The sequence below is a fragment of the Anas platyrhynchos genome, chromosome 2 (assembly GCF_047663525.1).
Source record: "Anas platyrhynchos isolate ZD024472 breed Pekin duck chromosome 2, IASCAAS_PekinDuck_T2T, whole genome shotgun sequence".
NCBI classification, from domain to species: domain Eukaryota; kingdom Metazoa; phylum Chordata; class Aves; order Anseriformes; family Anatidae; genus Anas; species Anas platyrhynchos.
This window is the reverse complement of record NC_092588.1, coordinates 45,288,641-45,302,631: the sequence shown is the minus strand read 5'-3', so window position 1 is coordinate 45,302,631 and position 13,991 is coordinate 45,288,641. Positions and strand designations below refer to the sequence as shown.

General features: G+C 34.9%; 1 protein-coding gene across 2 annotated transcripts in view; it reads right to left on the bottom strand.

The window, feature by feature from the left end:
- Positions 1-13,991, bottom strand: part of ASXL3 (ASXL transcriptional regulator 3) — a 136,205-nt gene that overhangs the window by 67,248 nt on the left and 54,966 nt on the right. The window contains exons 4-6 of one of the 2 annotated variants that reach the window (XM_027452167.3): positions 12,757-12,865; positions 11,283-11,394; positions 977-1,098 (exon numbers count right to left, since the gene is read on the bottom strand). In XM_027452167.3, coding sequence (XP_027307968.3) covers positions 977-1,098; positions 11,283-11,394; positions 12,757-12,865 — 343 coding nt within the window. Of the gene's footprint in view, positions 1-976; positions 1,099-11,282; positions 11,395-12,756; positions 12,915-13,991 lie in introns of those variants that run through there. The other variant, XM_072034642.1, reaches the window with a different exon arrangement.

Genomic DNA, 13,991 nt, shown 5'->3' with positions numbered 1-13,991 from the left:
ACACTTAAACCGCATGAAAAACTAAGCACAAATACTGAAGTGTTTCAAGAAGGAGATGTGGACAGGCTTTGCTCAATTTAAGCCTAAATCAACAACTCTGCAATAAACTACCCCATGAAATACTATACTTCAGTTAAACATAACTAAGAGACCAGTTACCAGAAAAATTAAAGCAACATCATCTCGTGAAACTAACATTTTAGAAAAGTTGTATTTTGTTTTTTTTTTGTTTTTTTTTTCCTGTATTTACATGACTAATACAATTCCTACATATTCACAACTGAGAGGAAATACTGATATATATATTTTTTGAATTATTATTTTTTTAGTTTTTCATTTGCCCTGCTGTAAGCTGAACTAATTTGGCATTGTTGGAAAACAAATTTCACAGTTATGATTTCTGTTAACATCTGACTTTGAACACACGGTTACTTTTGCCAAACTTTACTACATATCTTCCAACCTAAATCATCCAAATCACAGGTTATTCAAGAAACAAAAACAACCTCACTCTTATACACTGTAATGTCAGATACAGTACGCAAACTATTACTAAACAGACCAAAAAGAAAAACTAAAGAGCAAATATACCCAGCTTCTTACCTATCTGCAGAACTTCTTTCAAAATGTTTGCTTTATTTTAAGTCTCACATAAAATTTCCAGTGTTAAGTGCTTACACACAAAAACCTGGGATGTGATTAATACAAACAATTCTGCTTAATTGCAAAGCACTTAAAAAAAAAAAAAAAAAAAAACACATCAAAACCACAGTAAATGGCAGGACTGCACCATTGGTTTAAAAAAAAAAAGGGGGGGGGGAAAGAAAAAAAGAAGAAAAACCCAGCAATACATCACTAAACAAAGCCCTAAAAATCCCATTAGAAATGTCCTGAAATTCTGCTGAAATCATGTTCATATCAAACTGACACCCATGCTAGAGGAAAACCAACTGATGACCAGGCAGTAGGTGCTTACCTGCTTAAGTGCTTTCTTCGTGTGCTGCTGGAAGGAAGATACTAGCTTGCTTTGCACTGGTGCATTTGTAAGGCTCGAATCACGATTGGAAGACATTTCTTCAGATGTCTGCTTTGGGCAAACTATATAAAAGAAAAAAAAAAAAAAAGAATACTGTTATGGGGTTTATCCTCTATGCATCTTGGAGAGCCCTAAGAAAAGCAGGGTGGGGGGAGAAGCAAGTGCCCGGAAAACAAAAAAGCTCACTTCACTAAATTCAACTAATCTAGAGGTCCAAATGAGCTGGGAATCCAGCTATATTTTAAATACATGAATTGCTTCACAAATATTTGTACCTCACCAGCCCCTTTCTGTGCAGCTCAGGAGACTGCAGATTTTGCCTGTCAGGTCCTGAAACGTAACTGAGGGAGCTGAATAACAGTTTTCACACAGAAGCCAGGCAAAAATTATCTTCTTCACCAAGTAATTTCTAACAGATTACTATGTGTCTAAACATGTATTTATACAGAAGACACTGATGACCCTGTATGCTGGATTTATGAGTATGCAACTGCATTCCAGATTGTAATGGCGTCATAGGAGCCAGACTAATCTATTTTGTAAGTACTTTTTGGTAAAAGTAAGAACACACACTTGCCTGTTTAACAGGTAGACTGGAATATCCTGCAAAGAGGAACTCTGGTCTCTCAGGTAATACACACTGCTATTTGTGTACTTTGTGTATTTTGTATTTGTGTACACTGCCTTTTTAATAATACATGTTTTAATGAATAAATACTACTGCACTTGTTTTAAACAGCATCTTGAATACATATTGTCTTAGACACAGAAAAAGTCTCCTGGTTAAAAACATGATTTTTTTTTTTTTTTTAAATCCAGCTTTATTAAACAGATATGAATGCTGTGAAAATGCCTGGAGCATCCTGTTAATCTTGGTAATCAACAAGCTTGGCCAAAAGGGCTGTGAAAACCTTTCCACTTCTAATGCCTGGCGTTACTATTACTCTTATCAGTGTCTTGAGGCAGCCCAGCTAAAACAGACTGAGCACAGATCCAGAAATTGAGCAGTTTTCTTCTTCCCTCCTCCTCTGACTGGGTTCAAGTCTAGGTTCCCGTGCGCTGCCCCAAGCCGGTTTGCATGCTGACACGCTTGCTTTAGAAAGTCCCCAAACTGCTTATGTTTTCCTCGAGATCTGCCATACGTGGCGAACCTATGACAGCAGTTTGAGGACACGCAGAGGTTGCACAAACATGGGCCTGAAAGAATTTTAGCCCAATATTTCTGTTCGCGTGTGGTTTCCTCCTCCCATTCTTCAATGGGGCAAGCAGATAAGTGAAGTGGGATTCCAACTCCCGTGCCTCTAGCAGTGCTTCATAAAATAAATATTGTAATGGCTTTTTCTTTGGGTTTGTAAGAAAAGAGATAGAATTGAGACAATTTATCTATCAATAAGTAATTGCCAGTGTAAGATGCATGGGATATTAAACATTTCTTTCCACACTGAAAGAAAAAAATAATTAATACTTATTTGACAAGCAGAATATATTCTGTTTTATGGTTTTGGCATTATGTCAAGATAATTTTCACATTAGATTAAAAAATTTCATTAGCAGATAAGACAAATCCAATTTTGTCACAAGACTTCTAACTGATACTTTTCACTTTTTTCCCATGTACTCAAAGCATTTATCAAGAATAAACAAAGATGCAATACAAAACAGCTTCTAAGCTTACAGTGTCACCTGGTTAGATCAATGTTTTCCACATGATAAGCAATGCTTACTATCAAAAAAGGCAACTCAGAGGAGCAGTAAATTGTCAGCAGAAAACAAACAATAGCTATTTTATATAATCTAAATCACTATAATAGCTCCTGAGATACAGAACACTTACACCAAAATAAAAACCTGACATTTCAAATTACCCAACTTATGTTTTGATTCTTATTTTCAAGATTTATATATATATATATATATATATATATATATATATATATTACTGTTTTACTGTTTTCTGGCAAAGACTAAGAGTCAAAGAACTGAATTAAAAATAGAAATAATGTAAACATACAAATCCCAAAGTTAAGGAGAACAGAATTGAACAAATTTAAAAATGGCAGAAGAAGGAAAACTATTACATATATAAGTCCCCCTTCTAAGTGAGGATACAACATGAATTATAGTGAAGAATGTATTTCTGTTCTCCAGGATGACTAGAACTCCTAGTTCGTTTTTGACTAAGTGGGAAATTCTGGTTCTCATGACTTTGATTCAGGACATTATCCAACAGTATTCCCTATTTATTTTGGTGATAAAGTTCATCACAGAGAGGTTTGGCACCACTAACTGATGATGCTCAACACTACAGCTGTTAATGTCAAACTCGTGATACAGCATGGGAATAAATATAAACATGGCTCTAAATGAATTTTAGGCTTTAATTCATTTTTATTCTAAGAATAAACCCTTTAATTTGAATTAAAATGAAATCGTGACAAGGTCTGTTAGAGGCAATACTCTTGATTTCTATCATTACCTTAATCTCGCATAAAAACCAGTATCAATGTATTGTTTCCTTTTGCTTCTGTTTCTTTAAAACTTTGACAATGAAGGAACAGGGCTTGTTCTACTTGGTGAAGCAACTGGAACTAAAACCTGCTGAAATAATAAACCAGCTTTCCATATCTGTGATCAGTTCTGCAGGTACCTCAATGTATGATGGTTCAGTTTAGTGCAAACCAAAACTACGTCCTTCAGATTTCTGAAAATAATTGGAGAACAAAGTATTTCTGTTTCCTGTCAACTATAATTAAAGAAATAGATGTATGAAGCTAAAATCCACTGCTTAAATTTTTGTAATGGCATTGTGATTAGAGAAACTCAACTTCATTTATTAACAATAAATATTTCCTTCCTAAGATATATTTAGTACATTAAAAATAGTTTCCTTCACATATCCTGTAGCTTAAAATATTAAGAAGTTATTCTAAATATTGTTTTCCATGATTATTTAAATTTCTATTTCCATTTAAAAGCAGCTTGATACAAATCATGGGTAAAAACCTAACCATCCAGTTAATAAGACATGTCACTGCCTATTTTCCAAAAATAGAAGATATAAACACTAAAAATCTAAATACATTATGTTAATTTATATAATTGCTTGGTAGTTTATACAGTATATTCTCTTGATTAGTAAAAAAAAAATAATACCAAAGAAAATCAAGATATTAATTGTTTACAAAACAATATAAATTAAAATTTTCTTTAGGAAATTAAATACAACTATGAGATTATGAATAAATTTATTCTTTAAAGCAAGTTGTGCTGCTTAGTGATTTAAATCAATCTATGCCAAAATCTCAGTATACTACAAAGGCTGCGACCACAGAAAATTGTATTTATTTGTTCATTCAAATGGATAAGGTCCAACTGCTTTTCTCTGCATGAGTCAGAAGTGAAAAAAGGGAAAAACATGATAGAAAAATATGTCAGTGTTTGAAGTAAAAATTGATGGTCCTAGTGAAAAAAAACAAAGACTTAAGACTGCAGCTATGAAAACCAAAGAACACAGTAAAAGAAAAACAATTTCAAGAAGAGTCAGTGGACTTTGTACATATGTACAACTTTGGAAAGCTGGAACTACTTTGTCCATAAGCACTGAAGATGCATGAATATTATCAGATCCATGTTACCTTGAAAAACTCTATCAGAAAAGAATGCTAAAAATAAACTAGATGTTGGGGAGGAAGAAAAGAACCTTGAAAGAATGCAACAGACTAAGCAAAAATATTTGGGTAGCAAATAAAGAGGATTCACCATTATTGCTGCAGCAGAAAAAGGGAACAAGAGCAGTTTTAAGCCTACAGGAGGCATTTCACTTTAATGGAGAATAATTAAGCTCCATTCAGCTTCTTCAAGGGCCAGGACTGAGTGAAGAAATAAAGCAACTATTAAGCCATAAACTGTTAGGTTACGAGCTGGAAGAGCAGCTGGGTCTCTGAAGATAAGACCTCCTTAGTGAGTGTTCAGGGAGTGTTAACATGAATGATAGAATTAGAATTACTTAACGAAAAGAGGATGTTAAAAATGTTTTTGACAACCTCCAGTTAAAATAACCTCCTCTCTTCCATTTTTCCAAGACCAGTTTTGGTAATTACTGTGACAGGCTACGATTTGTAAAAATCAGCAATGTTACCTTTTAATTTCAAATTTCATAAAGTATCTCAGTATTTTTATACTACTACAACCTCCGTACCCCCAATAAATATGATACCTACTTAAACCATATTAGAAGATACATTTCTTCAAAGAAACAGTCTTTTGTAATAATACAACTTAAAATTATTCTGTCTCAATGTCACAGAAAGTTATTAGGAATAATTATAAACAGATTTATGTAACTGGGTGGACAGAAAATTTCCTGGAGTGCTTTATGGGGCTTATTTTTCCCAAATAAATAGCACAATTAATTCTGATTTCAGACAGACCATACTGATTTAAAATCAAACCAGTAAAATCAACACCAGTTCACTTCCTTCTTTGTTACAGAAACCACAGCAGATGAGAAGGATTGTTTACTAATGGCCACATTACAAAATTCAAATTAATATTGCTACCATATGCTAAAGACTATAGTCTACCTCAAGCATAAAATGTCTGTACACACTCTGGAGATACAAAACTTCACAGAGAACCCCCTTAGGAAAACATACACACAAAAACTCTCTCTGAAATATCCATAAAATTCAATATTTTCTTTGGGTGACACAGATCTATACTTGCATTGACATAAATGGTCACACTTTGCCAACACAGACGTATCAAGTAATTCACCTCCATCACTCTTTGATCTCTAGAGCTCAACTTGCAAAATCTGAACAATTCAGAATGAGACTGTTGCCATCAGCTTTTGAAAATGAAAACCAGTTTGGGAGTTGGTTAATTGCACAAGTTCACCAATGCAAGCAAAACCAGATGCATATATCAAGGGCCCTACGGTGACTGTAAGATTCTTTTCAAAAAGTAATACTTGCACTGTGAAATGATGAGTAACATTCAATCATGTTTTGGAAATAGACATCAAATACCCTGTCAGGATGGTAGCTTGCACTGAATCACATAATAATCTGAGGAGAATTTTGTGCCCAGACATTTAATAAATCTTTGAAAACTGCGAATCCTCGTTCCAAAGGAAGTCAACATTTTCCACTGAAAATGTAGTCTGTCATCACTAAGTCACCAGTTTCTAAGGCCTCATAACTGCTAATGTACAGAAAAAACAAAACACACACACACAAAAAAAAAAGGGATGAGACGATCTCTCCCTCAAGCTCTATGTTATCTTCTCATTCTTATGCCTTATTGCCACAGAGGCAGTGCAACATACAGAAGTTAAACTTAATCTCAGGTATAGTACTTCTGTTTTGTAGCTACTTGTGGTGAAAAAAACAAACAAACAAAAAGCAAAAAACCAGAAAAGTCTCTTTCATATGTGTCTTCCCAACCTCAGTATGTTTGGGCTCCTATTCCTTTACCACTCTACAGCTTAGAGAGCCTACCTAGCATCCAGATATTGCCACATACAACAGACATGCTCAGTAGAAGCAGCGGCATCGTTCTCAAGAAACAATATGCTAAGGATGACAGGTTTCCCTCAACTGCCAGAAATTCTGTTCTCAGAAAGAAACTGAATACATAAACGTAGACTCAGCTTTCAAACAATGGTGAATGCTCATTCCTCCCAATAGGATTTATCCTAGCAGCTTCCTAGTCCAAAAAGCATAAGGCATCCAAGATCACAGCAGCTACAAAGACAAAATTTCAGGATTCAGCAAGAATCTGATCCTCTATCATCCATTTACTACCTCTAAGAAAACTGCCTAAGAGATTAATTCTGCCAGTTCATTTTTATATTGAAGAACTTCCAGTTTTCGGAAGTGCTGCAAACCACGGCGTCTCAAGAGGAAATGATATTGCTCAGCTCTGGGCAAACTTCAGGCCCTCTGTTTGGGTTGGGCCTGGGGAGGGAAGGCATGCTACCGCAGGGATTGCTACCTCCTCCACAGTTAGATCATTGTGCATTCCACTGGCTTGCATGAAGACAACTTTTAATCAACTGCTCTCCGTGGCTGATGGATTACCCCTGGCTTCGGAAACCCTGGGGACCAGTGCTTTTTTGAGAACAGAACATCCTATTGATGGGCAAGAGGATATTATAGTCATCATTTTCCCAGGCAACAGTAATTGGGATTTTAATTCTTTTACTGACTGTGCCTTTACTTGCTGCCCTGTGTTTGAGTGAAATGGAATTTACAAAAAGATACGAGAGACTATTAGAGACCTTCTGAAGAAATCCCATTCCAAACAAAATCAACTGTAATATAAAGCGTTCATTTCACATGTGCCTTGGGAGAAGGTGGGGAAAGAGATTTCTCCACAGCATCTGCAAAATCCTGAGGTGTGGCCTTTCTGGTTATCAGTTTAACAGTACTGATGTGGACTAAGAGCTTTTGCCACGTCATGCATTTATAACTGTGAGAAGTTTGTATTTTATTATGCTAATAGAATTGTTCAGTAGCTTGCATTATACTGTGACTGCTGTTTGAATGTCAGCTGGTACTTTTTAGTCAGAAAGCTGAAGACTGTCATCTAAAAGCCCACGAAAAGACAGTGGCAATTGCTGAAGTTCATGACAGGGTCTCATCCTCAGTTTCCCGCTAACTAACTTTAAAGAGGCACTTTTAGACCCTTGCTAAACAACTTCTCTTGGCATCTGATCATTCTGTTGGAACTAGGGCTTCTGGACTCTATCACACTGGAAACGAGAGCAAATTAAAAATGCAATCAGACAGTTAAGAATACAACATGAAAACAATATCTATTGTTTTATGTCTCATACATATTAAGGCTGAAAGGAATTGCTGTATCTATTGACCTTTTCTAAAACATCAGCCAGAGCATTTCACAAAGCATTTCTTATACTGGAACTTTTTTTTTTTTTTTTTTTTTTTTTTTTTTATGCCACAGAATACTTTTCTGTAATCCCAGTTTTAGTATGCATAGCTAAACTGATAGGCATCTGGTTAGGTTTGTTCTGCTAGACCAAATATTTTCTATAGAAATAACTTTTTTTAAATATTTACAAAATGATCAAGTCATCTCCTCATCTCTGATAAACTAACTAGACTGGCTTTCTTAAATTTCCCAGAGAAATGGAGGTATTTGTTCACTCAGGAGTTCTAATATCTGTTTACTAAATCCTTTCCTATTTTCCCTAATTCTTTCTTACAGCTATATTGAATGCAGTACACCACTAATCATTTAACTAGTGCTATACCCAAAGGAAAAATTGCACCTATACACTTTAATCAGTATTACCAGAATTATAGTCCAAAAACTGCATTGGACTAATTAGCAAAAGCATCGCATTTATGTTGAATTAATTTTCTACTGTGAAATCTGAAAAGCATTTCAGATTTACTGATTTTATTGGAAAAATATCTCCATTTCACAAACATAACCTTTTTAATTTACTTTAAATTCTAATAAAATTCATGTTGCTCTAATCATTTACAAGGCTATTAGAAGGCATCTCAACATTTTTATTTATTATCAATAAATTTAATCAGGAAGGATTTTACACTTTTCAAAAAGTAATGACAAATACCTTGAATGAAAAAGGATCAAATCACGTCCTCAAGAGAACAGCAAAAATACCTATTTTGGATGGTGATTCCTACTCCTCTGCAGATCTACTAACTTGCGATTTTCAATCCACTTAGAATTGGCTGCATTTCTTGGTCACGGTGCTGTTTTTAAGCCAAGCATTACACACTGCAAACGTACACTTACAGAATTCTAAATATATATCAATAGATGCCTTTATCAACTAAACTTCCAGTCTGACGAAAAGCTATTATCAAACATGTTTAACAAAACTAAATCCCATATCAGCTGGCTGATACAAGATATGCTGTCTTCAATTCCTTATTGATTACACCCAGCCTTGGTCTTTCTAAATACAATATAAACTCACTATTGCCATCCCAGTTACTCTTTTTTTTTTTTTTTTTAATATACAAACTTCATAACACTAGAAAAATTAAAAAAGTCATGTTTTCAAAAAATTAAAAATATCACAGTTTGTTAAAGAGGAAAATATGAGGGAAAGTTCTCAGCTTTAAATACAATCTAGGTGTAAATTACTGCTCTACCACAAATATTTAAAAATGTTTAATTTTAGCAGCTGCTCTTTTATGCCACCCTAAGTGCTAGAATGATTTTTATCACTGTAAACTGTGAAAATAGTATTCAGCCTCCTCCCAGTCCAAACCCAACAATTTTCTACTTCTGGCATTGTGGCACTGCTATTTACATCCTACCATCCTAAATAATTGCCAGGGTTTTGCCACTATTTTTGTTTGTTTTTAATTAGCAACATAAACTTCTGCTTTCCTGTCTATGACTTGAAATGCGACTATTTACACTGCTTTTCATTGCTGGATTCTTCCTGTGACTTAGGGAAGTGTCCATCAACTGAATATCGGACAGGAATTGTTGAAGAACTACAAATATGTATGTTCACTTTATACATGTACATGCAGTACAGACTACATAAGCATAAAAACACAGCGCTTGCAGTATTTAACTTTTAAACATAAAATATCACAAAGAAGATGTAAAGCCGTTTAATAATTTGTGACATTTGTTTTTCAATCAAGCTTCATAACTTCACCGGCAGATTCAAAACAACCTAGGAACACAGAATCACAACACAACCTGAGTTGGAAGGGACCCAGAAGGACCATTGAGTCCAACTCCCAACTCCACACCGGACCACCCCAAAATCAGACCACATGTCTGAGAGCATTGTCCAAATGCTTCTTGAACTCCAGCAGGCTCAGTGCCGTGACCACTGCCCTGGGGAGCCTGTCCCAGTGCCCAACCACCCTCTGGGTGCAGACCCTTTCCCTAACCCCCAGCCTGACCCTCCCCTGTCCCAGCTCCATGCCGTGCCCTCGGGTCCTGTCGCTGTCCCCAGAGAGCAGAGCTCAGCACCTGCCCCTCCGCTCCCCTCGTGAGGGAGCTGCAGGCCGCCATGAGGCCTCCCCTCAGCCTGCTCTGCTCTGGGATGAACAAACCGAGGGACTTCAACCTGTCTTAGGCAATCCCATCACTCCTATCATAGAATATTTTGTAATTTTTCAATGCTGTAATGAGCAATACTTAAACAACAGTATCAGTCCTGTACAGCTCTAGCATAGAAGCCAAGTTAGCCACCAAAGATCAAAAAAGGCAATCTGTAGTAGAAAAAAAAGGCATGAATCTTTTCATGTCCTAGTTACAAACAGGACACCCTCTCACCATACACAAAGTGACCCAGAACAGTCAGCTGCAGGCAAGCAGTGGGACAGGTTCTGAGCAGGTGGGCAGAACTGATTAAGGGAAGATTTATTTCAGAGATCCTCGAAAGTTTATTTTATTTTTTTTAATAAAACATTTTCTTTACAAACACTACATGAGTGTACCTCTAATAAGAATATTAATTTCTATTACTTGCAAGTTACGTTAGGTGACTGAGGAACTGTTTTTTGTTTATGAGCAATTATACCTTTCAAAAATAAAAACACTGATTTTCTAAAACTGTTTGAAGACATTTTAAGTGCTTGCAATGTTTCAGTTTGTTGTTATTTGACGAAAAGAAAAGAAAAGAAAAGAAAAGAAAAGAAAAGAAAAGAAAAGAAAAGAAAAGAAAAGAAAAGAAAAGAAAAGAAAAGAAAAGAAAAGAAAAGAAAAGAAAAGAAAAGAAAAGAAAAGAAAAGAAAATGCACAGGATTCAATACTTCAATATGTCTTTATGCCAAACCAACATGGCATCAAGGAGAACCTCTGACTGAAATAAGTAAAAACCTCATCTTTGTCCTGTGCCCAGAACACTACTGAGAGACCCCACAGGTCCATGCTTAAATGAGTGGGGTATATCAGTATCTGGCCACTGCAAGTTTGAAGCCTGGTAATGCAAATTACTCATTAGCTGTAAGGCCTAGAACAATGATAAACCATGAAATTATCTACTCAGCATACACCTAACAGCACTACTCATTGTCTTTTACAAAACGAAATCAAATAAAGGCACTTGGTGTTCCTGATTTAATTATAAAGGCAAAAGAGAGAAGCTACTAAAAAATAATTCTACTGCGCAGAAAACATTACTCTATAGAAATCACACCATGAAAATCTTATGTAAACAGTACTTTATCTTTTCCCCAAATACGTCCTCTAACACTGAAATTAAAACACCTACCACCATTTTCTTCTCCATTATTATTGTTTGTCTCAGCCATTTCAGTGCCATCTAACTCAGATTCACATCCTAAATCCAATGTTCCATCAGTAGGGCATGTTGATTCTTCTTTCTATGGTTAAAATGAAAAAGAAAACTAAAATTAACAAGAAAAAAATTATACATTATTCCTGCTGCATCTCCAAAAATAGATTGCTGCAGTATATTCGTATGCTTACATTTCAAAACACAGAATAAAATTAAATATGCTTGTGAGTTATTTCAGAAAAAGACATAAAAAGCGACCTTCATGAAACAACTTTCAAAGCAAAACCAAAAAAGCTACTCTGTGAAGTCATAACATTTTTATTTAAAAACTGTCAAATAAAATGCAAGTTTTTCCACTTTTTATTTTTTATTTTTTTATCTTTTTAACAGAAACAGACTTGTTTGGCTGTTAAAAATCCTAGTCTTCCAGTTGAGTGTCCAGAATGCTGCAGCAAAACACAAATCCTTTAATGTTTCTTTTTAGCTTGTGCCTGTTTCCTGAATTCAAATAGCTAAAGCAACCTGGAGCTCACAAGCATGGGAGTGACTGTGAATACCTGGATTTGTGCCAAGAATATCTCCACATTTAAAGCAAAACAACAGCATTTGTTTTAGTAAATTAGGAAATGGAGCTTCTGAAATCTATTAATTCAATTTTGCATAAAGAATTTTTAATTATCAGGAACAAGCAAATCTTTATGATTTTATGTTTTTAAAACCTTTATACATATTTTTTCTGCCATAAATTACAAAACATCCTTTCCCTCACCCCTCTAGCCCCAAATTTCAATTAACTACATTTAGACTGCCAAACATATAATCTCACTCTCTTGTTTCTCACCTCCACTTCACATTCCTGCACTGATTGTGAAACCACTCTAAATTTGATCATGTACAATAAAAGAAAAAAAATCTATCTATAGAAATCACCAGAAACACACCAAAAAAAAAAAAAGACAAATAAAGAGGAAAAGAGAAAGCATAAAGACAAAATTCCACCACTATAATTAAATTCCCTGTCAAAAGTAATGACACAACCTGTACATTTAAAGCTGATTTATATTAGACTTGCAAACAATTTTCCACTATGTAAAAATAAAACATTAATCTGATTACTTAACAAGAAAGTCTGTGATTCTCTTGAGCTCACTGCTCATAAAACAAAGGCCTTTCTCTGAACAACTCTGAAAAATCAGCATTTTAGCTAAGCTACATGTTTTTTATACCATATGCTAAATTCAAGAACATGTATATGCTTTCTAGGATAAAACATTCAATGTTTACTTTCCTTATAAATCCTTTTAAAAGACATCTGAAAGCAGTTAGAAGGACTATCAGGTCATTTCCTCTCCAAAGGATCTAATCTGTTTACCTTTCTATCTATTGAGACATTCATAAAATGGATTAATAGCACTATGTACTTTCTATACACAAAATTTAAACTTACTTTGAGAGCATAGAGTCCCGACTTCCCAGGGATTTTGAAGAATGTTCCATCACCTACACGAGTGTTAGTATGAAGCATTGCATTCAGGCAAGCTAATGGAGAGGTTCCACTGAAAAATAAAATTGTGCAAAAATAAAGCAGTCCAAGATTGAGTGCCTCTTGTAAAACTATTCCCTCGGTCTATTTTTTTTTTAAACTCATGCTTGCCTGGCTTTTTTTTTTTTTTTTTTAATTCTCTCAACCCTGAAAACATCTACATTACAATAACAGGCCAGTTTCAAACTTAATCATATGCATCTGTCCCCTAGGCTCGAGGCAAAAAGTCTGTGAATTATAATTATGCTTTTCTTCATACAGCAACCAGCTCCACATTTGAAGAGAACCAAAGTCCAAATATTTATGTGAAATTACTTCGTAAATAACACCATGAAGCCTCATTTTTAAAATGTTACAGACAACGTGGCTGCTGCACATGAATGATCAAAACAGTACCAAGTTCAAGGGCAGCTGCATCCTATAGGATGAAAGGCAACAAAAGAATAATAAAGAGCCCAGGAAGAACACATTAAAATTAAAAGTGATATATAGTTAAGCCTTCTCCTGGCTTAACACGGTCAACATGGATTACTATATATAAATATAAGTACATTTATACCTTCTGTAAAGAACTATCTTTCCAAATTATAATTGTTTTAAAGATTAAGAGATCAACCTACTCAAGATAGTAATTAAATGCAATACCGTTGTGAAATTACCGTGCATGTTAAGAGACTATTTAAAAAGGAACACAACATGTTAAAAAAAAAAAAAAAGAGTACTCGTACACAAACCTCCCTATAATAAATATGTTTTAATACAGCAGAAAAAGAATGCAAATGTTTCTACTCTAAATAAACCTATACACTATTTATACACTATTGTGAAAAGCTGATCTCAGAAACCTGGGGATGTAAGTATTCATAAATTGTTTTACTTCATTTTATTTTTAAAATTAAATTGCTGTACAAGATTTAGAGAGGTACTATAACATCTCTGTCCCCATTTACTGACTACTGTAAATGGCGTACTCAGGGACTGAATCGGAAACTGTGCTTCTTCCCTGGGGTCGTCAGCCGGCACACGCGCTTATCTTTAGCCACGTAAATATATTCCACTTGGTTAAGTGGAACAATGCCTGCGCATTAAATTAAGTGTGCTGCTGAGTATTTCAGGTTTAATTATATACTCAACTATAA